Consider the following 27,757-nt stretch of genomic DNA (forward strand, 5'->3'; position numbering starts at 1 on the left):
ATTGTCAAAGACAGCAACACCTACACTTGGTAAACAACGGGGCATCGCCTATGTTATGGGGCATCGATAACTCCATCGTAACACTTAGACACTTTTCCAAAAGTGGCAAAAATACTAGTCTTTGACACCATCGATGGATGTGCAGGAGGTTGGACCACGGACCGTAGGTCATGGTCTCGTATGTCAGTCCAGAGATTTCACTATCCAAATTTTAAGGGTATCATTTAATTACTTAATTAGTTAGGAGTTTAATTAGGGGTTAATAGGTTTATAATGAAGTTAGTTAAATGACTATATAAACTACCCTAAGTCTAAACCAAACTTAACACCCCACAATTCCCAAACCCAAATTACTTTACCTTCTCTCTACTTTCTCTCTCTGAAAGAAGACTCCGCAGAAGACCAAGTTCTAAAGGTTATAGGGATTTAATTATATCTTTTCTAAATAAATTCTTAAGTATTAAAAAGGTATGTGAACCTTTCACATTTGGGATTCATTTCCCCAAAAGGCTCTTCAAAAAATTGGTTTCAAAAAGACGATTTCATCTGGGTTTCTTTCTAATCTGAATTTAATCTTCTAAATTATATTGTTTATGGTTTTCCTTTTATGATTATTATTATATTATGATGTATTATTTTTTAATTGATGTTGTTCTTGATATTGAACCTAGTATGTGAAAAAAATCATGAATTGACCCAAATTCCCTAATCTTATGTTATGTACTCATGTTGAATTGATTAGTATTGATGTAATAGACTTATTTCTTGTATAAATTACCATTAAATGATGTTGTTACACATATTGACGGATGAAATTTGATTGGTTGAGGGTAAGACCAATGATGAAGGCTTTTGAAGGAGAATTGGTAAGACTTTGTGATCTTGAACCTTCACTTCAATTGTGATGACTTGTACTTTGTGATTAAATTCAATTGAATAATATCTTGTAATTGTATTAAGTAGAGGTTTGTATGATGATTCAATTGAAATGTCTTGATTATGTGAAGGTATGAGATTATTCTTAAGATGTAATTATATGGGGTTGGTTATGAATTGCCTATGTGCTTTATTATGACATGATGATCATAATGTATTGATCTCACCTATGAGGGTTATATTGAAAGAATATTCTCATGCAATTCCTAATTTGTTAATTACTATGACTATAAAAGGGGTTAGTCTCTAATAACATAAATTAAGTTATGATTATTAAAAGATGACTTAAAAACATATCAAAAAGGGATTATAGCTTAGCACCCAGTGAACTATTAGTGAGGAGTGTCCCTTCCCAATGTTGGAAGGTAAGTTCACTATTGTAATCATAAGATTGGAGACTATAATGTTATGTGCATAAAGAGGGTCCCAAGTATATCTCTTAGTTATTGAACTATGTTGCCCCCATAGGAATACTAGCTAGTGGATCCACTTAGAATTCTATGTTTATGTTTTTGTACTACCTTGGCAATTAGTCCACCTTCTTCTAATGTAAGGTTTCATGACACCGGATTCCAAATTTAGTTAATGTGTTCTACGTCAGTTAAAGCAAGAGTTCCAAAAGTAAAATAAAGTAATAAAGTGAACACTAACTAGGGTGACTTAAGGGGTTTGACTTAGTCTAGGTAGGGGTATGGGACTCTACCTATACATTGCACTAGTTTGCCTTGAGGGAAGTCCTAGAAGGTTGTTCTTTTGTTTTATAAAGTAAATGTTATACGTATGTTCACTTTACATGTTGATGATCCTATATGATGTTAGTTTCATGTATTAACATGGTATTGGTCTATATTGCTAAATATGATGATGAATACTTTTGATGTTATGTTATGAGATGTTAGGCATTTCTTGTGATCCTTTGTTAGGTTTACTTGGTTCAGTAAGGTTATGGGACTTTAATTGGTCATTGCACATGTGGAATTGATGGTGAGTTATGAGTAAGGGTCTTGTTTATGTTGTAATGTTCTAAACTCTTATACATGATTTGTTGTTATAACATGCTGTTACAGTTGTATTGGTTATGTACTCAAAGATGTTATTAAGCATGTTTACTTGATTATTCTTGATGATGTTGGTCTTGTGTTACATATGGCTTTGTCTTAAAGAATATGTGATTGTTGGCTTATACGGGTTCTTGATTTTGCATAGGGTTTTTCAAAGTGACTTGGCATGGTTTTGAACAAATGTCCCTTTCAGCATGCTTACAAATGTTTTATGTGTGTGGTTCCATATATAGTGCAAGTGTGTACTAACCCCTATTTCTATGTTTCTACAATTACGTAGGTTCAGGCCGTTGAGATTTTAGAGGGCCATTGGAAGATAACTTAGACTCTCACTCTCCAAGTTTTGTAAGTCCTCACCTTCCGAGGACGATGCCACTATCTAGCTATTGGATATTATTTTAGTCTTAAAGACAATTTAGTTCTTTCTCTTTCATTTGAAGACTATCAATGTATATGCCTATATGTGGATTTTGTTGTAATGAAGTATGGGCTATGCCCGAACATTGTAATCAATCTAGATGTTTTAACTGTGAAACATTTCCTATTAGAATATCTTTATCTATTATGTATGTGAATTAAAAGTACAAGCCTATGTACTATTTCATATGCGAGGAGTCTATGTAAACTCCCTATGTATATATGATGTGTAAGATAGAGGTCAATAGACCTCACAAGATATGTATATGAAAAGTTTTAAATTTTTCCACAATTTAACCAACAATATGTAATGACAAATGCTAAAAGGTTAGTCTTAGTCCTCTCCCTGGACGACGACACCGGTAATGTCTAGAGGGTGCTCCCCGGATGTGGCAGGGTCTTATGTTAATGCAGGATAAGAATGTTATAGCTTAGACATTGTTGCTGTTGAAGTGCATGAGAGGAATTATCCAACATATGATTTAGAGTAGGCACCGGTAGTATTTGCTCTTAAGATCTGACTGAATTACCTCTATGGTGTCAAGTGTTATGTGTTTACCTATCATCGTAGTTTACAACATGTATTCACTCAAAATGATTTGAATTTGAGACATCGAATGTTGATGGAGTTACTCAAGGATTATGATGCGACCATCCAGTACCATTCGGATAAGGCTAATGTAGTGGAAGACACGCTAGTTTAGAAGGAGATGAGTTTAGGTAGTCTAGCTTGAGTTAGTATATCCAAGAGACCTTTGTATAATGAAATTTAAACCTTCTTGGAATCTCAGTTCATACAATAACACATCTTATAGAAAGGTGTATTGTAAGCTAGCATTAAATTAAGGGCCATGGTCATTGAGAGTCTATCAATTTGAGAATGAGAATTTAAGTGTGCTGAAAAAGAATACAGTGTTTGTTAAGATACAACATGCGGATTTATATGCTCTACTTTAAAGGAACGATTTGTGTTCATAGAGGATATGACATTATTAAGAAATGATTGACAAGATCCCATGGTTTGGAGTATTCCATTCATTTAGGTGTTACCAAGATAAACCGAGACTTGTAGCGACTTTATTGATTGCCTAGCACGAAGAATGACATATTTGTGTCTGTGGATAATTACCAAAACTTCAATAGGTAATGTATTAGAATCAAAGGCCTACACGTTTTCTTTAGAGAATGTCAATTCCAAAATGGATGTGAGAAAGGATATATATGGATTTTGTGGTTAGTCTTCCTAAGACTTAGGGAAATTTTTATTATATTTGGGTAGTGGTTGTAGTTGTTGACAGATTCAGTGTCAACCCATTTTATTGTGGTCAAAATAAATTATAATTCTCAACAATTGGCTAAGGTTTATGTGAAAAGATAGTGAGGCGGCACAGGTTGCCTCTATCTATCATCTCATACCATGGAACGTAGTTCACCTTTAAGTTTGGAGGAAGTTACATGATGAATTGGGCACATCACTCACTCTTAGTACAACTTTTCTCCATATATGGATAGACGAATAGTGAGAGAGGACTATTCAAGTGCTGGAAAATATGTTGAGGGCATGTTTGATTGACTTTTGAAGGCATTGGGATAAGTTACTACCATTGTAAGAATTCTCCTATATAAATAATTACCACTCCAATATTGATATGACACCATTTGAGGCACTCTATGGGAGGGGATATAGATCACTCTAGGATGGTTTGAGGCTGGAGATGTGAAATCTTTGGGGGGTTGATTTATTGACGGATACCCAGGATAAAGTAAGAAGGATCCAAGCTAAGCTTTTAGTATCCCAAAGTCAACGAAACAAATATGCCAACCATAAGTTAAGGGGCATGGAATTTCCAAGCGAGGAGAAGCTTCTTCTTAAAGTGTCACCCGTTAAAGGATAGGAATCAGCACGAAGGGAGAGCTTAATCTGCGATACATCGGACCTTTTGAGATTGTTGATTGTGAAGGGCCAATGGCTTACAGATTGGCTTTACCACCTAGCATATCTAGGGTTTATATAGTGTTTACTGTGTCCATATTTAAGAGGTACTATGGAGACGAGGATTTCATCATAGAGTGGGACTCCATACTGCTAGAGAAAAACATTCAGTATAAAGAGAAACTAGTTTCAATTCTTGATCGTGATGTCCGGAGGTTTAGGACCAAGTTGATTAATTCTGTGAAAGTTCAATGGAAGCATCGTCCAATTTATAAAGCTACTTGGAAAACCGAGAAGGACATGCATGACAAGTATCCTAGTTGTTCTATGATTCAAGTGCTACTCTACCCTTACTTTAGCCTATTTTTCCTAGTTTGTCACTCGGGGACTAGTGATGGGTAAGCCGATATCAGTTGTAACGACTTGTTTCATCGTTATAGAATACCATTGGGGAAACATTTTGGATCAGAAATCTTTTTGTGACTTGAAAATTCCTAGCCTAGTCCATATTAAGAAGAAATTGGAGTCAGTGAGGTCTAAAGAGATGACTTAACTAATGAGAGATTTAATTCAAAATTGTTCACACCAGTATATATATAAGACATAAAGGAACCCATACGACTTTACAAAATCGAATTTGGGTGAGTAGAACTCTTGAAAAATCTTAATGTGAATGGATAGTTTCAAAGTGTCATGCGTTGAAGGTGTATTGTAAAAAAGGGGCTTGAAACTCCAAACTTGACTCTCTATTTATGTTTAAGGCACTAGGGCGAGATTATTCCCTCCAGGTCGGGGACATTCTAGAGGGATAGGGTCCGCCGTGCGGCTCGGTTAAGAATGAGTTGAAATTAAACCTTAAAAATGTCATTATCCTTCAACTTTAATTCCTTATAGCGAAGAGATGAACCAGGGCATGTTTTTTACATTTTGCCACCTGTTATAGTAGTAAACGTAAGGATTTTACTCCCCTAATCCATTTTTGATTCGTTAAATATAGATACTTGAATATTTACTATTAAAGGAGGGTTTTGAACTTAATTGGGTGATGGTAAAAAGCCCTATATGTACCATAGGATAATGGGTTTGGTGGGGTATCCATAATCCGAATAATTAGACCTTAATAATTGATTTTTACATTGAATTGATTGTTTGTACACTAGAACAAGCGGAAATAACTAGAAAGGGAAAATCCAAGTGCCTTAAGATATTTAAGGTTGGTTTCCTAGTAGGTGATGGTTTGATTTCATGTTTGTGAGATGTATGTTAAAATTTGCGTCATTTTAATGCATATATGTATGTGAATGTTGCACTATTGATCATTAAATGCCAATGAATATGTACGAATTATTGTATTCGATGAATTAACACTTGATTGTACAATTATGAGAATGTACATTGTAATTTTGATTGTGACTTATTGAATGGATCGAGTGTTATGTTACAACACATACTAAAAGGGTTGGATGTCACGTACCAACATATACATTGAAACATGTGTCACGCTCGGACACACTAACATGGATCAGGTATCACAATCCGACACTATAACAGTTTGAGTAGTGTTCCATGAGAGGAACATTGACTTGTCATGTCTGCGTATTATTGAAATTGTGAAATGATATATTTCTCCTTAAATGATAATCGATATTGTACATGTTTGGTATATGCGTGTTTACTATGTTGTGACTGCTTTTTATATGTTTCACTTACTAGGATAGCCACGTGATCTTACCAATACTCTGTGGTTGTAAACTGATACTACACTTGCTCTTTCTTTATGTAGTACATGACATATTCAAGCGTCTACTGACAGCCTCATCTAGGATATTAGTGATCAAATCGAATTCAAGGGTGATCACATTTTTCCAAGCTTCCATGATTTCTCCTTTTGTTCAGTTCATCTTATTCGGACTTAGATTAGTACTTTACATGATCAATTGTTTTAGCTTTCCGGGTTGTACCCCTTTTTATTTGGACTTATGATTTTGTTAGAGTATTGGTGCATTGACTTTAAAATTCTAGGGGTGTTTCTACATTGTGTTAGTAATTATTTGTCAGACTTTTCAATTTTATGGGGAACTCAACTTTCTTTCTACATTTAAATCTGTTTCGAATCTTTGAATATTTATTTTTTGAAATTGGTAATTAGTATTAATGGTTCTCCCACCGGATGGTTAGTGTGGCTGCTAATCACGACAGTCTGGTTCATGAAAATTTACCTGAAAATTAATACCACTTAAACAGTTTAATTGTGTTGGTTCACTTACTGCATCATCACTATGAAATATTAGCATCATTTCTTAATTGTATTTGCATAAAAAATCTAGTTTAACAAAATTCATTAGTACTTGAAATATTCAATAATTTGGATAGTTCAAATAAAGATAAATAAGACATTGAGCATAACAAACTCATATAAAAATGGGAAAATTGTATATAATAGCAAACTAATAACCTTAATTAAATGGAATAGCTAGGGTTTGATTTAATTGTGCTCGATAGCAAACATTAGCTAAAATTTGCCAGCGTCTCTCTCCCAAAAATCTCGCTCGCCACTCTCCATTCTCGCTCGCCTCTCTCGCTTTATACACAGAAGTGTATAATTCTGTTTTTTTTTATACAGAGAGAGAAAATTGTATATACACATGCAAAAATGTATATCTTCGTGTTATACACTTAATTATACAATTTACAAACATTTTACTTCAAATGTTGCGGAGAAAAAGGCCAACGAATTATACAATTGCGAATTATACAATTGCAGTGAAATATAATTTTCTATAGCTTTATACAACAGAAGTGTATATATTGTGTTTCTGTTTTTGTATAAAGTGAGAAAAACATATATCTTCTTGTTATACACTTATAATTATGCAATATACATACATTTTAATTCGATTCAACTGTATGTAAAATAAATTATACAATTGCAGCGAAATATGCCAGCGAATTATACAATTTAGGCCAGCGAATTATACAATTTAGGCCAGCGAATTATACAATTGTATATGTATAGCAAATTATACAGTTTTATGTTTGCTATGGAGCGCAATTATGCAAAGTTTTCTATAGCATACAAATATGAATTTTTTGTTTGCTATATGTGAAAGTTGCCCTATAAAAATTATGGAGATAACATGACTATATAAAAAGGAGGATATATAACTTAGGAATATGGAGTTTTTCTAATGAAAGATAAACAAGTTACAAATTATGTGATCCAAGAGATGACCTTTTGATTTCTTTAACCTAACACCTTAATATATGTTTTTTTTAATAATGACAACAATTTAAATCGCAAAATAACAGTAGGTAACTTAAAAGCCTGAATCACAATTTCTCTATTTTTTAAAAATATTCAGTTCAATGCATGAATGTGCATCAATTGTGAATGATTTCATTATTCCACCGAGGATGCTAAATAGTTAGTTAGTGCATCCAACATATCAATAATGAAGAACGATAAATTGAATTTTCAAAGATAAATTTTGTCCTTATTATGTTATTAATTCGAGTAAGTGTAATATAATAATATGATATGAACTATTATTTAAAAAGTTATTAATGGTAATTCAACTTTGGAATTTTAAGCTTTCCACTCTTAGTAATATATATAAATATATATAAAGAGAAAGAGAGAGTTATATTTCACGATGAAGGTATTAAGATCAGTTGAACCCATTGACAGCATGTTATATCACCCAGTATTACTAGATTAAATATAAGCATTTGATATAGTTATATAAAAAAAACTTATGGTGATAATTTTTTCGAGAGACTGAGGAACTTCCTGTTTGTCAACAAACAAGTTTTCAGTTGACCAAGGATTCGTCAATTATTGTAAGATGGGTCACTTTAAAAGAGAATGTCCCCATGTCTCGGTAGGTTGACCAGTATTATTAATTTTAGTGTCGTAGTTACAACAAATGGGGGTGGTAATGATAGACACAGCCGCAGTGCAGTCGAAGTAAAAATCAAGGAGACCATAAGGGCAAAAAAAATGAAAATTTTGGGAGAGGAGCGATGCATCTAGACATAGGGGTTGATTATTGTAACGATGAAAATGATTGAAGAATTTATTATTTTATGTACTTAGCTATCAAAATATTTTTACCCATAAAGTATCTACAAAACATATCAAAAATCATCACCATATCATATCATATATTATTATCATGAACCTCCTAACCCCAAAGTTGATTTACCATTTCAAACCTACAATATTACTTAAATATTAATTTGTTGAAAAGTATTAGTTAAATACTAATTTAGTATAAATTAAATTTACAATAAATTGAAATTGTTGTCACCCTAATTTAACTTTATGAAACGGATGCTTGATGTTCAACGTCCCTCGTGATCGTTGTAACAGTCATGCTGCTCAACCTTCCCTTCTGCAACGCTCAAGTTCCATTACTTAAATTATCCCTTAAGTAATGTGTCCTGCCTCTGTATAAATGTGTCCAGCAACATTTTATTGTCCATTAAAGCTTTTTTCTTTCTTTTTGTGCCTAAATAAAATACATCATTATAAGGTAAATATTGTTCCTGCTCTATTTTTGTTGCATAATATTTAGGTCCAAAAGTCAACATTATTATGATCATGAAAGAAGGACATGACAATCAAAGAGTCCAATGCGCATTCCGATCGTAATGATGATAATTCTTAGACTAGTCCAGTTCCATGTATTTTTTTCCATCACCATGTTGAGTCATCCCAAGCTTGCACATCATCTATAGTTTATTGGGATATAATATCATGATTTATTCTCTGTTATGTCATTATATGTGCATTGTTATTGTTTTGTCTTTTAAGTGAAAGTATGCATACTTCTCCAGTAGAATGTTTTATTCGGGATGTTATGAACAACATGTGATGGAAAACATATATTGGAGTTTTTGCAGTTTTTAGTTCCTTTTTATCATCTCGGCATTTTTTTAATCTTTTAAATGTAGTTTTATAGTTATTAAACATTGAAGGTATTTTACTTTGTTGTAGGGTACAATAGGCGAAAGCGATTTCTTAAGGTTAATCTACATTCCTAACCTTGGCACTTTGTTTTACCTCTTTTTTGCTGCTAACTGAAAATGTATGTACGCCCTTAGTTTTCTCGCACATTGCGATCTGTCTTAATTTTTAGCTTTTAGATGGTGTTATATGAGCTCGCACATTGTAATCACTTTCATTGGATAGCTTTTAGTTTCTGTCAGGAAGAAATTATCATTCTCCTTGAGTAACCAATTGAATGTAATGTCAACCGGATTAACAAATTATCTTTAGTTAAAAGTCCTACTGAATATGACACGACCACCATAACTTGATCATGTTGATCCAATATTTGTTTGAATTACTTCTCCAGTTCATTAAAAGATGTAGATCTCATCAAGAAGCTTATCGTATATCATTAAATTTCATTAAGGACCCCATCCAATTAAAAAACATAAGATTCAGACTAGGATTTGACATGAAATATCTAACAAACTAGACAACAGAGTGTTCTTTTGATCAAATTAATGGAGCAATTACACATGTCGCTCTACTCAAACAAAATTCTAGCAACAATTTACTCATTGGTTGTGGTGCAATTTAGTAATCGAAATCTTCCGGAATTGTTCCATTGCATTACTTCTTAATCTCTTCATGCATAGTTCTTTGTGTAGATATATTTTATCAAGGACACTCATAAATGAATTTGCATCCGATGTTAAAACAAGATATTTATGGGCTATGAATTGATATTTGATAGATGATATTGGTCCATGTAATGTGCACTAACAAATAAGATAGTCGATAACAGGTACCAAACTGAGTGTCATCCCGACCGTGGCACGTCCTATCAATAGAATGTTTTATCCATGATGATATGAACAACACGTGATGGAAAACATATATTGGAGTTTATGCAGTCTTCAGTTCCTTTTTATCTTCTTGACTATTTTTTTTATTTTATCATTAACTTATGTATGTTGTTTTGTGGTTTTGAAACACTACAGGTGCTTTACTTTGCTGTAGGGGACAATAGGCAAGGGCATTTTCTTAAGGTTAATCTACTTTCCTAACCTTGACACTTTGCTTCTGCTCTGCTTTGATGCTAATCGAAATATATATACTCTCTTAGTTTCCTCACAAATTGCGATCAGTTTTACTTGATAGCTTTTAAACAATCTTATATGATCGTTTTGATTTTTCTCTGTTTCGATGCTAATTGATATATCCTTTTCGATGTTCAAAAGAGGGATGCTCTTTCTCTGACCTAATTAAATATAAATGGATGCCATCTTCCGAGAAATGTCATATGCCCAAGACATTTGCCAACAATTCCGAAACCCGATAGTAACAGCTTTGTTTTGGTCGTGACAAACAAGAAAATATAAGAACTCATCCTTCTAGCCTGCGTTACTTTGGAATTCAGTGATAGCGTACGCTATTGCAGGTAACAATTCTTAAGCGTCATAAACTTGAGAAACAGAAAGTGATACAATTTGAAATTACATTAGTCTTTTTTTCCTTTACTCTTTCTAAGTCAAACAGTTGTTAATAAATTTTCAGAATTTGCATAAGTCCTGATTAAGGACTATAACGGAAGTCTTACCTCATGCTCACCACTAGAATTTCAACAGTTTTTATTTGTTTCTTTTTTCACACTTTTTATTTATTCTCTAGTGAGTAAATTGATTAGTTCCTTAATTGTTGTTGTTCATAAGCACCTTAATAAAAAAACCTGATGTTAAAACACTTCATATGCCCAAAATCTCAGAAACACACTTATACTATACTAAGGTCCTATTACCCTCCTGAACTTGTTTTATAAAAATAATTTTCTACCCCTTTTCGCCTACGTGGAACTATCTTGTAGGCCCAACATGTGTTGACATTTTTTTCAAGTGAGTGCAACGTAGGCCGAATGGGGTTAGAAAATTATTTATAAAAAAAATTTACGGGGTAATAGGACCTTCGTATAGCATAAGTGTGTCTCTGCAATTTCGGACATATGTTAGGGAGGTACTTATGCATTTTCAATATTATAAATTAAAAATTAAATAGAGCTAAACCAAACTTCTTATTTGTGCATAAGGACCTCGATCTAGCATTTATGAAGAACACGGATGCTGTGAGGAAAAAAGCCAATTTAATACTGAACAATTTTCGAATGGATTTATTTTATTTGATGAAGCTTAAAAACACTCTAACGGGAGTTTGGTCGCTAAATTTTACTAAATGTTTGTTGTTTGTTCCATACATAAATTAAATCGGTATTTTGTAACATATTATTTTATATGTATGTGATATGAATTTTACTCAAAGTAAAAACCTAACCAAAGAAGGACGAAGCATTAGACGCAAAGTAATTGTTACAAATGAAAGGTAACATACATTTTCTATGCATCCAACATATAAATATTTCACGTTAATAAACATTTATCATAAAAATATTTTTTGTTACATATATAGGTATGATCGAGAAGTCAAGAATTTATGGGAGACTTTACTGAAATCGAAGGTCAAATGTTACAGAACTTTGAAAGTGACGAATCGGTGCTTTCCTTTTGTGATGTCAAATCATCCATTTACCAAGGTATAAATCTCCACACTTGATATATTTGAGTCAAGTTTCAAACTACATCAAAGTATCATTGAATTAATTAATCATGTCAAAATAGGGGATTTTATCCTTTCCATGACTCATGTTAGTAGTTTGCTAATAAATCCACAAGTTGAAAAAGCAAACAATCTCCAAGAATGGTAAGTAATACATGTTTCTTCACACTTGTTCAGAGACTACCCACATGCTACGTCATTAATATTTTTTTTCATTACTTTAAAATTTCATGAATGACAACATGAAGGCACAAATGATTGACTTAAGTCTAATGCCAAGCAGTCTAATGCAAACAACTCGCCAAGTGAAAATTACTAATATTTTAAATTGTTCACTTGCCATTGTGAAGGTACTTTCCTATACAACATCCATCATGTACTCAAATTATATATTTCAAATGTAATTAAGTGATTTACCTAATTTACGTATAGGACATGTACTATAAGTTCAATGCTACAATTTTTGGCATTGACAATAACACTGACCCATGATATCATTCTTGCAAGAAATGCTACAAGCGAGTTAGTATTATAAATAGTGCAACTTGTACTTATTGTAGGACTGAAGATATTGATTATGAGGCGAGGTAAATAACACAAACAACTAATAACAAATATTTCTTAGTCCCCCAGATATATGAAAAATTAATGATTAACTATTGAAATGAGTTTACTATATCTCTATAAATAATTAGCGTCATAGTGATTGAATCTTCCAAATTGTTTTAGATATTTGTTAAAGATTGATGTAACTACTGAGGATCAATTTCTAAGTATTACATTGTTTGATGCTGCAAAATACAATCTTGGTTTCAAAATAATAGTCTAAATACAAAAACTAACTCTAAACAAGGTCACAGTGATTTACTGGAAAAACCAATACTTACAAAATGTTATCGCCTAGAATGGTGTCAAGCAGACAATGTTGACCGAGTATTTTAGAGTGTGCTCAATTGACACTAAAGAACAAGCATACCTTTTTGAAGAATTCCCAAAGTATTATGTTTGGAATTCAAAAGTCAAAACTTGGACAAATAATAAAACAAGATCTGTAATTGGTCGAATTTCAATTGGTAAGCCAGATGTAGTAAACTATAACTCCATACACATCGATAATTGTTAAATTTATTAATTAGTACATATTGATTAAATTTTATAGCTAATCCTCGAGAGGGAGAAAGTTATTATGAGTGGTTATTACTAAATCATGTAAGAGGACCATAGTCATTCAATGACTTACCCACAGTCAACGGCAAGCAATGTCATACCTTCAAAGAAAAAACCAAAGAGAGTGGGTTACTCGAGTCCGACAACAACATATCAGAATGTTTAAGAGAGGTTGTTATCTGCAAAATGTCATCAACTCTCCGAAGTCGATATCTATAATTTAGGTAAATTTTAACCCAACGGATATGTCTGAGGACTTCAATAGGCTATATGGAAACTTACACAATACTATACTACAGTCTCCCTAAATAATATTAACAATTGTTTGCAAAGTATGGGCAAGAACATAAATATATATGACGTTTCTCAACTAGAATACAAGTTGCTCAAAGCTGGTCCATCAGAATGTAGAGAAATAAATATAGAAATGTTTGTGCAGTTACATACAGAAGATTTTGATGCATAGTCACAATTAAATTTAGAACAAGATCATGTTTTCACTAAAATAATGCAAGCAAATAATGTTGAAACAATTGAAATATTCTTTGTGGATAGACCAGGGGGAACTGGGAAAACATATGAATACCCTGCATTGCTTTACAATGTTAGATTAAGAGGTATGATAGGTTTGGCAACAGCAACAAGTGGCGTAGCAGCCTCGATCTTACCAGAAGTACGCACAACACACACGAGGTTTAATATTCCCCTTCAAATAAATGAATCAACTATGAAAAACATGTCAAAGAAAAATTGGGTTATCAAATTGATTAGAAAAGCAAAAAGGATTATATGGGATGAATCACCTATGGCCAAACGACCAACAATAGAAACAATCGATAGGATTTTCAAATACATAATAGGCATCGATAAACCATTTAGTGGAAAAGTCATGGTTTTTGGAGGAGATTTTTGGCAGGTGTTACCGGTAGTTCTAAAATCAACTATAGCAGAACTTATAAATGCAATCTTGGTGAAATTATATCTCTGCCCTTTGATGAAGAAGATTCAATTTACAAAAAATATGAGAGTAAGAACATATCCAATATTTTTGTGAATTCTTACTTCGCGTAGGTAACAGATATGAACTAATAACAAGAGACAACATAATCCTTCTCCCTGAACAGTTGACTATCAATCATTCCTGAATGGAAATCCAGAAGGATCCATAGTAAATATTTCCAAACCTACAAGAAATGTAATTATGGGAAAATATGTCATTGAAAGAAATATTTGAGAAAGCAAAAATAACCATGTGGATAAACTTAATGACAAGTTAAGATCTCTGTTCCCGGGTGAAAGAAAAATTTCAATAGCTTTGCCTCAGCAGAAGATGACACCAACAATTATTACCAAGAAGAATATGTGAATGATTTAACATACGGTCGCTCGCTACATAGGTATTGAAGATAATACATTACAAGTTACAATCATGAATAGCCAGTAACAAGTATCCAATTTGATATATTTTGACATATCTTATTACATACATGTTAGAATTGAAGAAAAATGCACTAATCATGCTAATAAAGAATTTAGACCCTTCAAGTGGCTTATGCAATGGCACACGAACAATATGTCGAGGCTTCTCCCAAAATTTATTACATGTGGAAATATCAAGTGGTCATTCTGCAATGAAGCATGTGTTTCTTCCTAGATTTCAAGTATCACCACCAAAATATGAATGATATCCATTTAAATTCATCTGAAAGCAATTTTTGGTACACCTTTATTTTTCAATAACTATTAATAAAGTCCAAGGTCAAACAATTCAAAATGTTTGTTTGTATTTGTCCCAATATGTTTTCTCACATGGTCAATTGTACGTGGAACTTTCAAGATAGATATCTATGTCCACAATAAAAGTACTTGTCCTGACATAGTTATCCAAATGTCAAAAAGGAACATACACAAACAAAATCATCTATAAGGAAGTTTTAGGTAAGATAAACCCATATACATATATGGCATTCTAACACAGATAATTTACTATTTACAAATCGTGGATACTAACAACATTACATTGCTTCAAATATCATATTTAGAATACGCAGACACACCCATGCAAACATAATGGATTCTTCAACGACTTATACTCTTCAATGCGTTAATATAATGTTTAGACTAGTTCATTGAGTACTATTATGATCTCTCTTGCTATTATATTCCATTCTAGTGTTTTATTATTATTATTCATAATAATTAACAATCAAACTTTCATACTTCTGTTTTGACACTTCATATTAACTTCATGTGCTCGTTACTACTTACTATTAAATGCATAAGTGAAATCTTTTTCACTATACGAGATAACTAATAGCTCATACAATCATCAGAAGACTAATAAGCACAATGTGCGTTTCTACTACATCAATAATAATGCACCCACTCATGACAATACGTCTTTACAAATGTCTCTCCAAAGAGAATGATACAACTAAACATGGCTCACACGTGCAGTGCACGTGTTCCTAACTATTGTACTAAAAAAGACAAAAGAACTTAAATCAATTTAAATTTTAAGCATCAAGAGTGTTAAAAAACCACATACATCCGGTACACATTGGTTTTTATATGAAAACGCAATGAAAATGGTAATGTCGTAAGATATAAAACATGATTTGTGCATAAAATTTTGCAAAGGCCTGGCATTTATTTTTAGAAGACAAATTCTCTTGTGATAGATGTAATTACTTTCGAATATCTAATAAATTTAACAATTCATGAAAAATTGAAATATATCTAATATATATTGTTACAACGTATTCATGTTGCTCATTGAACCACAATATTTTTATGAAAATCTTTGAAGCACTCAAAGTGCCTCGAACATAAAAATTTAAAAGAAAAAAATTGTTTGATACAACTTCAAGAATTCTTGTATGGATTGAAATTATTAGAGCATGTGTGGTATAATAATCTAAGTGTGAATCATATCATATATTTACATAAAAGAGAACCCTAAGCCCGCCTACATGTTGCCACCACAAACCAGAATCCCCTTTTAATTTATTTTATTCCCAAAACTAGCCTTCTTTTTTGATGAAAAATTGTGACTTTTAGAAAAAGTTGCGAATTTTATTAAAGTTGTAACTATTTTATAAGGTTGTAACTTTTCTGAAGGTCTATCACTTTTTCAAAGAGCATTGACCTTTCTGATAAGACACAATAAGCATTTCTTCACACTACCCTTTTGTTGTCTATAAATAGAGTAAATTTCTCTTATTATAAAACAACAAAAAATCTGAACTTCTTCTTCTGGACAGAATAATTATTGTGAACTATGCTCTGTTGAGTGACTCAGTAACACCATCATTTTTTGTTACTACACTGGTGAATAAAATATCTGTCATGAGATTTTATTCCCTTAAACCTCGTGTACTAGAGGGGAACAATTCCCTTAGGTGACATTGTACATTCGGTGGACCTGAGTTTTTTACTTTGTTTCATTCTATTGATACAGATCCTAATATGCTTTTTACAGGCATTAATTTATGTTTATATCATTAGTTATTGTTTTTTAGTAAATATTTTTAAACTTTGTTGTTTATGTTTATGTATATTTATTGTTATAAGTAATTTCATTGCAGATTAAATAACAAGTATTAATTGACTATTCGAATAAGTTTTCTCTAGTGAATCGTTGAAGGTACTATAAAATAATATCCACAGATCTCTAATTTCTTTGTCATCAACGTCATTCATTCACATACAAGTACGAAATTTTTTGTTCATTAGAAAATCATTTGAGATCTAATAGCTTTGCATGCCTATATTTTTTGGCTTTTATATTGTAAAGTATCTATTTTTATTAAATTTTATCAGTGGGTATTATGGTATTTAAAGGATTGAAAGTTTATTGATGTATTATATATGATCTCACTTTGACAAAGTTCATCTTTTTAATGTTTTTCTTTTTTTCTTTTGATTTAACTCTTCTAAATAATTTTTGTGTGATTTATGACTATTTTCGGAAAGCTTAGTTTCAAAAATATGAAAAAAAATATACTATAAATAAATGTAATATATGATGCTACAAATATATATCTATAACATAGATTTGTTGGCCTTCATGTTCCAAATCATTGCTGAGCATTTGAGTTATATAGGTTAACTCATCTTTAATTTTTTTCATGTTCAAGAATATTTCTTTAACATGAGTCTACAATCAAAACTTTTGATCTACATGTACTTTCATACTGCAACAATTATATGTACATATTTATGAAAAAGTTGTAAAATTGCAGTGATGAAGCATTTAAAATGGCCTTCAAAGTAGAAGTTTAATGAAGAATGAATTTCTAAAAGGGTCAACAATATTATTTTTCTGTTGTTTCAATTTATTTTTCTCGTTCTATAAATTTTGTTAGTGTAACAAAGTAATAACAAAGTAACAATAAAGAAAATTATTGAATGTTTGACCTTAGAGAAGCAAATTTTCTCTATAAAAATTATTTATGTTGTTGTGATGTATATCTTTAATGGTCTTCTAACCATAGGATTATAAGATTCTATATTTTTCATGTACAGCAAAATAAAAAAAATTATGCATCATTGCTACATAAAAATATCATTCAATTTTTCCAAGACAATTATATTAGTACATATATTATGATAAATTATGTAAAACATAAAAATAATTAGATACCAAGATATTTTTAATCATTCATTATATATTTAAAATTCTTGAGATATGTGATAATGTCAATGTAACACTTGGAAAGTTCATAACTTAGTCTAGAGACTCACACGATGAACTAAGACTTAAAACAATGTTTATAAATGTATTGAAACTAAGTAGGAATTGTTAGAGCCAAAACGCCAAGAAACGACCATGATGTTCGGAAACTAGTGCAATCAAACTAGTAAATGTTCTTAGATCTTGTGAAAGATTGGGTGTGTTGTATGAAGTCTTAAAATTCTAAAAATACGGGTAAACCATGTATATAGGGTCAAAACTTCCAAGTATGACCCCCCAAGGACCGCCCTAGGGGTCCTTGAAGGGACCCCACCTTTGGCCAAACAAGTTGCCCAAGGCAGCAAGAAATTACATTGTGATGAAATCAGTCCGTGTCACGGACATGGTTTACCGTGGACCAACAATCATGGTATTCACCACGGACACCTAGCGGAATCAACTATCTCAAAAATTAATTTTAGAAAGCTTGCGAGAACAGCTCTGCGACGCGAACTTGTTTCCTGACGAAAATATGAAATTTGGAATTCAAGTTTGATTTCTCTAAAAGGTCAACTTAAGTGAAGGATCTTTTGGATATTTTAGAGGAGGGTTATATAATGATTTTAGATCACTTTTACCTCACATTCACTCAATCAAATCAAATCTCCAAAATCAAAACCCTAAATCTCTCACCTCTCTCTACTTTCTCTCTCTATTCAACCTCTATTGAAGAAACCAAGAAGCTTGAAGAAGAAGACCAAATTCCCCAAGTTTCATCTCAAATTTAATGGATTAAATCTCTATAAGGGATGAATTCTTTCACTCTTGGGATTCCATTCCCCAAGAGGTCCATTCAATGTTGATTTCAAAATCATCCAATTCCAAGAGTTTTCTTCCAAACATGATATTAATGATTAATTGTGACGAATTGTAATTACCTATGTATAATTAAGTGTATATTGTTGAGTAATTGATCTTGATTAATTAGAATTTTGTGTGGCTCATGTCCTTCCCCTAATTTCTCCAAATCTTGGATCTTGCTTATTAATTGATGGGAATTGATGATTGTATTGATTGTAGACTTGTTTTAATTATTCTATTTCATTCATGGACTGCCTATGGTAATGTATTTATGGTATTGGATTTAGTTCTTAAATAGTTCATGATTGAACCCTTTCCCCTAACCCTTGTTATGAATTGGACTTGTAGATGATTAGGGTTGTTTGAATTGTTTATGTTATTGTTTAATTTATTATATTATGATGATGATGAACGGATCATTGGACAATTGTGATGACTTGACGGTAAGATCTTGAAGAAGGTCTTGGAAGCTATTGTAAGACTTGTTGTGACTATGAGCTCTCTACTTCAATAATGATGGTTCATTCTTGATGATGGCATTCAATTGAAGTGTTATATGTGGTTAGATTAAGAAGATGCTGATATGATTAATGTGATAAAATGTCTTGAATATTTTAATTGTGAGATCATAAAGTTATGATGACACAAGGTTGAACATGAATCACTTGTGTGCCTTACTATGATATAACTATGATATGTTGATCTCACAAATGAAGGGTTGTTATGAAAGGAAATTCTCATGCAATACCTAATGAGCTAATTATTATGATATACAAAGGGTTAGTCTCCTATGGCATATACTAATATATGATGATTAAGAAATGCTTAAAGACATTTCAAAAAGGATTTTACCTTATCACCGAGTGAATTTGACAATGACAGGTGTTGACTCCCTACTGGAAGAGAGATTCACCAATGGTCTCATGAGTGAGGACTCCAATGATAATGGACATGTAGAGGGTTCAAGACATATCTCCTTGTTTCTTAAATATGTTGCCACCATACGAATACTAGCTAGTGGATCCACCTAGAATGGTATGTTCATGTTTTAGTTCTATATTGGCAAGTAGAGCACTTTCTTTCGGTGTAGAGTTTCATGACATCTGATTCGATGTTTATCTCACATGGTCTATTGTCAGTTAAGGAGATTGTTCCCGAAAGTAAAATGAATGAATGAAGTAATAAAGTTAAACACTAACTAGAGTGACTTAAGGGGTTCTACTTAGTGTAGGCAAGGGTATGGGACTCTACCTATATGTTGCACAAGTAGGCCTTAAGGGAAGTCCTAGGAGGTTGTTGTTATGTTATTATGCACTTATGATGTCATGATAAGTATATATGTTGACTGTATATGATTTTTCTCTTATATGATATTGGTTACATTGATGAAATGATATTGGTCTAAATTGCTATATGCGATGATGAGTACAGATGATGGCATGTATATGAAGCAAGGCATTATTTATGATCTCTTTTCTTGTTTACTTGATTATGTGGGGTTATGGGGCTTCACATGAGCATTGTACTTGTAGGCTTGGGATTTGATTGTTGGTAAGGGTCTTGTATGCTTATGGTAGGAACTAATGAACATGAAATGTTGATATGACGTTATAATGAGGTTGTGCTTGTTTATGAATATGTCTTGTGTTGTTATGATCCTTGTCTTGTATATTATCTCTTGTGTGTGCATAGAAGCTTTCAAAATGACTTAGCATGTTTCTAAATAAATGGTTCCTTTTATTTATGTCTTCAAATGGCTTGTGTGCTTATATCCATACTTAGTATAACTTGTTGTACTAACCCATATTGCTTCTATTTCTACAAATATGTAGGTTCGGGCCGTTTAAGTGCTTTGAGGCTCATTTGCAAGAAGATCTTGACATCTTTCTCGAGTTGATTGGTGAGTGCTCAATGATTCGTGTCACATATCTAGCTTAGTAGGAATATTATCTCTACGGACATTTGTTTCCTTCATTTATCATTTGAAACTAATGATGTGAGCCTATAAGGGCATATTGTACTTGTAATGGCTATGTCCAATGTTGTACTCCTTTTTAGATGATTTATATGCGAAACAAGATATTAGACTCTTATATACTTTGTTTATACTAAACGAGAAGTTTATGTATACTTCTTAAATGAGGAGTCTACGTAAACTTCCTATATAATATGTGAGAAGTCTAAATATACTTCACTATGTAAAAGTTTTAAATTTTTCGTATTTTTGACCTATGACATGTAATGACGAATGTTAAGGGCTAGTCTAAGTCCTCTTCGAGGACGACAACGCCGGTTACGTTTAGGGGGTGCTCATTGTTCGTGACAGTCAAATCATTAAATTTTTGTTGAAATGTTCTTGAAACCTTCTAAAATTTACTTTTCTCTTCTTTGTTATAATAGTCGATTATTGAAAAGGTTGTTCTAAAGCATAAAAAGATTATTTATCCATGCACGAAGCGTGGATAAATTACCTAGTATTTTCTGAGAGAAAGATATAAGAATGATCCTACGTGCTCTTATATTTTTATACAAAGATTCAAAAGTGAGTTTGTTATACTATATGTGTATATTTATTAATAGACCATCATTGACACTCCAATCCTAAAGAGCTTTTGAAAGTTGACATGTGAAGATAGAATTTGTAATGAAAGATCTCAGTAAGAAAATTTTTGTCTAGCCCTAAAAGTTGACCATTTGACAAACCAAATATTTTTTAATTAATCAACACATACTAAAAAGTTTTTAAATCAATTTTACATAGATAAATCACACACATTGATTACGTCGATAATTATAAGATCGCTTGGTATAAATACAAATTCATTCTGATCTAAACAATCATGAAGAATTTCTTGGTGATAAAACTCTATATCTCATTGCTATTGGAGCTCCAACGTACCTTGATAATAATATTCGACCAAATATTTATGCTGCAATAGGTTTATTAGCGAGATTCAATTCCTCTCTAACAAGAAGACATTGGAAAAATATTAAGCATATATTCAAATATCTTCAAAGAACAATTGATTTGAGATTATTTTATTCTAATGCATCCAAGTCAGAACTGATCAATTATGCAGAAGCAAAATATTTGTCTATCCCTCGTAATAGTGTACCTCAGACATGCTATCTATTCACACGTGGAGGTACAACGACATAATAGCATTTGATGAAGTAAACAATAGTTTTCACTTCTTCAAATCATGCAAATATAATAGTCATTCATAAAGTCAATCAAAAGTGTGTATGATTGAGATCAATGATTCGACTTATTTTGACATTATATAATTTTTTATGCAAACAAAGATACTGATAATATTATATGAAGAGAATGCGTCTTGCATATCTCAATTGAAGGAATGATATATCAAAGGAGACTAAACAAAACATATATTACATAAGTTCTTTTTTACACATGATTTTAAACAAAATGGTGAGATAGTTGTTCAACAAAATCATTCCACTGATAATTTTTTAGATTTATTCAGTAAGACATTGTCAATGTCAACATTTGTGAAGCTAAGATATAACAAACGAATGTGTCGTCTCCAAGATATCAAAAAAGAATCATCACGAGGAATAAAATACGCAATGTACTTTTTTTTCCTTAATCAAGATTTTGTCCTATTGGATTTTCATGATAAGGTTTTAAATGAGGCAACACTCAAGCCGTATTACAAGAAATGGATACTAATTTTTCTTCACTAGACTTTTTCCAATTGTATTTTTCTTAGAAAGATTTTAATGAGACAATTTATCTATAATCATCGTAGGGAAAATTTTATGAATTCGTTTAATTGTGGATATTCTATTCAATTAACTCTATAACATACATGTATCTATTTTAATTTGTTTCTTAAATATTGTACTAACACATTTTTTAAAGGTTCTAAATGGATGAAGAACTATGCATCATAAAAGGAAGGGATAATGCACAAGTACCCCCTCAACATTTTTTCGAAATTTCAGAGACACACTTATACTATACAAAGGTCCTATTACCCCCCCCCCCCCCTGAACTTATTTTATTAATAATTTTCTATCTTTTTCGGCCTACGTTGCACTATCTTGTGGGCGCAACGCTGGTTGACCTTTTTTTTTCAAATTAGTGCCACGTAGGCCAAAAAGGCGTAGAAAATTACTTATAAAAAAAGCTACAGGGGTAGTAGTACCTTAGTATAGTATAATTGTGTCTCGGAGATTTCGGACATAGGTTTAAGGGGTACTTATGCATTTTCCTAAAAAGAAATATTCTTCACCCTTATAAATGACACACTTCAAGAAAATTGAAACAATACATTTTACATTCTATTTTCTATATTGTTTGTCTTCCTTCCGTACTTACCATTATTATATTTTTCTTTCATTATACAATAAAATTATAACTTTATCATGTATTGGAATATTATAATAAATAAATCAACTAAAACTAAATGTGAAATGGACGGATTAAATTTTTACCCTCTTTTTAGCCTATTTTAACCCAACTAACTTTTGAGGAGTTGGTATAAGCATAACCTATAAAAAGTTGTCAAAGATGTGCGTTGATCACCATACTATATATTTTTTAAAGTTGTTATAAAAATAAACAAATTCTTCCACCACATAATTTTCAGATTTTTCAAATTGCCTAAGAGATGCCAACAGATAGTTCATGCCCTTGCTTGGTCAAGAAGCTGCTTTATCTTTAGAGATCTTGTAGCTAGATACTAAGGTTTTATCCTTGTTTTCATACCATATTAGCATTATCATAATTGTTTTTGTTATTTGCTATTCCATTTTTAATGAGCAGTTTCAAACAACCCTTTTCTCATACCAAAAGAACGCCAATAACATTCACTATGTAGTTATTTAAGAGATTTGTTTAGGGGGGATTTTCTCTTAGGAGTTTCAATATTTTCTTTATATTACTTGTTCATATATAGACCGTTGACCAAATTATATAATGGTATTATGATTTAGTATAAGTTCTGTCATTTAATTTAGGAAACATGCACGAGTACCCCCTCAACTTGAGGGGTTACTTGTGCATTATCTCTTTAAATATTTCAAACATTATTTGCAAAAGTAAGCTTTAAAATAAAGCCCTAATTCTTTTGAACCCAACAATAGGAGCAATCTCTTTCATCATTTTAGATGTAGATACAAATGTACAACAAGACTATGTTTTGTAAGAGTTTTAGCCTTTTCTTTCTCCCCATAGAAAATGAGGAGGTAATAAACATAGTTCCCTCCATATTGTACAACTCTTTTGGTATATGGATATGACTTCAGTCTGAGCCAACATCAGCCAGACTAAACTAAAAGAAGAGTACAAAAATTTAGATGATTTATTTGCTCTTTCGACGAGGCTATGCAGATCTGAATATCTGAATTCAGCATCTCCTTAGATCGCCATCAACATCTTGCATTACTGTTCATGCCTGGATAATGAGTGTGCCTCTTGTACTCTCGTTGCATTACACTGTGTCAATTCTTACTGATGTTGACTGCAATTCAATATTTTCTCTCATTTTGATAGATGCATGAGGTGCCCACCCTGTTATCATGGAAAATTGAGCAAGATTTAGAGAATAACTAGAATCGTTGTAATTTGTTGACATTGAACTAAGACTTGAGACTGTACCATTTATATCATGAGGGAATGGAAAGAAAAGCAGGTAGCATAAAGAGGCGACCACGCTTCCTGCACGAAAAAAATAATGAGATGTTTAGGTTCACTATTTCTCTTATTAGCATAGTCAGAATTTGATAATTAAAAGGCGTAGGCATTGACAGTGTCAAGTTTCTTCACGCTATTATTAGTTCATTTGAAGGCCAGCTACAAGAAATGCTAGTTTGAAAATTTATCATAGTAGTGAATCAATTCTAGCACTGGAGAGTAACATTGAACCAACCTATAATGGATCCAGTGAATACATCTGTCCAGTGATGCCAATAGTCATCAATCCGAGAAATTCCGACTAATGCAGCAATGAGTAAAGGAAGCAGAACAATACAGAGTTTTGCAGCATGACCTCGTCTGTCAAAAGCCTTCATTTTTCCACACAAGTACCATGAGAGGAAAGCAAGGCCAGCAAATGACCCTATATTTTGACAAGTGTAAACTTATAAACACGAATAAAACAAACAAGAAATAAAAAATAACGAACATTACTAACATGAGGTATGTCCACTGGGGAAGCTTTTATATCCTTCTTTCACAACTTTAGGGTCTCCATGACAATTAACATCCCCATTAGGTAGAAAGGCCTGCATATGAATTCAAGGAGGTATCTTTATGCAAAATTTATATTAGAGTTGATGTCAAACTTTTTGAGTTGACTGTTATGTTATGGCATACTCAGAATAACACACACGGAGTATAAAAGAAGAAAAATGAACAATTTTTATATGTTCTCGGACAACACATAGAGAAAACATTCAACTATGATGAAAGCGAGCTAGTACAATCTCATGAACTCTAGGCCGTGTATTTTCCAATTACCCCCATTGCCATAAACACGAAAAGTTCAATTTTTGCGCCTAGCACAGACCTCTTGAGTTGAATCATATTTTGGAGTACAAGAAAGAATATCAAAAGTTCAAGCCATAAAAAGGAGACACACCTCCATTCCATCGGGGAAGCACCTGTAGAAGAAATTTGGGCGTGGACGACCAACAGCATCTTTAATGCTATCAGTGATCACTGCAGTCACTAGAACAGAATACAGGATACCTAGATTTACAAGAAAAAAATTCATCAATATCTTAGTATCAACTACAATAAAAATCCAAAAATTTAAAATAAGTTTTTCCTAAATAAACTTCTAATAAAACTCACCCAATATGGCATGATGCAAATCATATACATCCCTCCTGTAGTGATAGTAAATGAGAAATACTGTGCATGGTAGAATTACTGCAAATATCTGTTATCGTGGGAAGATGATTAAACTAAGGATGGAGTAAAACCCCAGAAAATAAATACTCATTTCTACCACCACAAAAAAGAATGTAATAAAGGGTATTCAAAAAAGCAGTATCAGGTTCAGGAATTTTTCACTCAGGCTGTTTGAAATTCCTAAAAATCATAGGCGTATCTTGAGGGCTGTCTTCGGTTCACGTGAATTTATGTTTTCCTCTGATGTACAGTAGTGTTATATTTTTTTTAAAATATTTTAATATAGATATGTGAACTCATGTTCAAAGTATCATATAATAATACAATGATTATTGGATGCACTTGTCTTTTTTAATAACATCTCTCCAAGTGGTTATTAATTACATTTTTGACGTTTCAATTAATTTTGCTTTTATTTTTTACTTTTAATCTTTCAAAAATTTCAAGTTTTTTACACTAAAAATTCCTAAAAAAATTACCACTATAAATTTTTTATATAATTAAATCAAATGAGTATATTAAAATTTAAAACTAGTAGTACTATATATTTTGAACCTATAATTTTTAAAATTTTATGGTTCATATTAAGAACCTAAAAGTCAAATTGATCAGATTTATATTTAAAATACATTTTTTTCGTAATTGTGCACCTATCTAATCGAAATTCTGAATACGCCTCTACTAAGAATCAAACCTTTGAATATCAGGGCGCATTTCAAATATCATGAATCACCGAACGAACCTATTGCACGTTGTTCAGGGAATTCACAATTAAAATTTTTTACCTAGATAATCTACCCTATATACAATTTAATTTAATTACTTACATAATCTATCCTATATACAATTTAATTTTTTTTACCAAGGGGTTCAAGCAAACACCCTCCCGCCCCTCTAGATCCGCCCACACATAAAAGTTGTGAAGTTTAACTTCTACATACTATTGGATGTATAGCATTCTTTTATGCTATCACATCAGCTCTAAGAAGCCAGAACAAATTCGTGAGAGATTAAAATGTAAAATAAGACAAGAAACTCTCTATAATAGGTTACGTTATAAAAAAAAACTATTGACATATATATAAGTAAAATTCGAAAGTAAATACATACAGGAACGGCCCACATTGGGATGGTGTCGTGTTCTTTGAAAGGAAATTTGAGATCTTCCAACATTTTTGTGTTAGTATAACGATTGAAAGGGTGAATGTAGTTTAAAAATCCATCCATTGCCACAAGCACAAGTAAAATCAACCAGTCACATTTGTGATTTTTGGCCACCTTAGCCCCATGAGATCTCACCGTGTGCATACCAAATTCTATTTCCGGCATCCTCGCCAATCTTCTGTAACAAAATCTTTAAAATCAACAACAAAATTATGAATGAATATGTAGATTTGAATGAAAAAAATCAACAATTTTGTGTTTAAATTTTTTTTAGGAATCTTGTGAATTGAATTGTTGATTCAAACCTTGATATACACATATAAAATGCAAAATTCAACAGAGAGTCATGAAGCTTTGGGATGAAAGAGGGGAATGTATTCCTGGTTTTGGTCCTTTTCCAGGAATACATGCAATTAGGAGAAACAATATTCTTATTAGTGTATTAAGGCCACCTGTATCTGTCCTTTTTAACCTCTAATAAAAATAATGGGTTATAAACGACTGGAAAATGTTGTTCACAAAAGTATTGAGCGTCAATTATTTGATGAACCAATAACATTTCAATATACATTTATGGGAAAATATCAAAGTCTAAAGTAAAAAAATCTCATTAACTTGGATGTTAATTAAATTCTATTTTAAAACTTTTTAAATTACAATTATTTTGGATTTTTCAAAATTTGCAGATATATTGTTCCTTTGCCGAGTACATGCCAAACGATACATAAGTTATGTATAAGATTAATAACTATAAACATAATTCATACTAAATTTAGGTTTGAAATAATTGGAGTTATCTATCAATAATAATACTTGTACCAGATACATTGTATCCAAATAAAGTTATAATGTATTTGAAAGAAGTGGAGTAATACATCTAATTGTTTAGAAGAAGAAGAAGGAAAAAATAATTTTTGTAATTAATTCAAATGGCGGAGATTGTTAGAGATTATGGATGTGTTTTGTTTCAAATTTTCTCATGTTTGGTTGACTTAAATAATTTTGAAAAATATTTTTCGAATCATATTATTTTCCTCAAATTTTTAAAAAATGACTTTTC

General features: G+C 31.9%; 1 protein-coding gene across 3 annotated transcripts; it reads right to left on the reverse strand.

Annotated features, from left to right (window-relative positions):
• Positions 1-23,759: 23,759 nt before the first annotated feature.
• LOC101257361 (probable lipid phosphate phosphatase 4) lies at positions 23,760-27,163 on the reverse strand. 3 transcript variants are annotated; one of them, XM_004237200.5, is made up of 8 exons: positions 27,003-27,163; positions 26,644-26,875; positions 25,474-25,561; positions 25,259-25,368; positions 24,812-24,902; positions 24,548-24,736; positions 24,277-24,336; positions 23,760-24,189 (listed from the first exon to the last, which is right to left on the reverse strand). In XM_004237200.5, the coding sequence occupies exons 1-8, from the start codon at positions 27,104-27,106 to the stop codon at positions 24,110-24,112; spliced, it is 954 nt and encodes a 317-aa protein (XP_004237248.3). In that variant the 5' UTR covers positions 27,107-27,163; the 3' UTR covers positions 23,760-24,109. The 3 variants fall into 3 exon arrangements, with proteins under 3 accessions (XP_004237248.3, XP_019069066.1, XP_019069065.1); XM_019213521.3 differs by having other exon boundaries at positions 26,644-26,872; positions 27,003-27,162; XM_019213520.3 differs by having other exon boundaries at positions 26,644-26,887; positions 27,003-27,149.
• Positions 27,164-27,757: the final 594 nt, after the last annotated feature.

The sequence above is a fragment of the Solanum lycopersicum genome, chromosome 4 (assembly GCF_036512215.1).
Source record: "Solanum lycopersicum chromosome 4, SLM_r2.1".
Classification (NCBI taxonomy): domain Eukaryota; kingdom Viridiplantae; phylum Streptophyta; class Magnoliopsida; order Solanales; family Solanaceae; genus Solanum; species Solanum lycopersicum.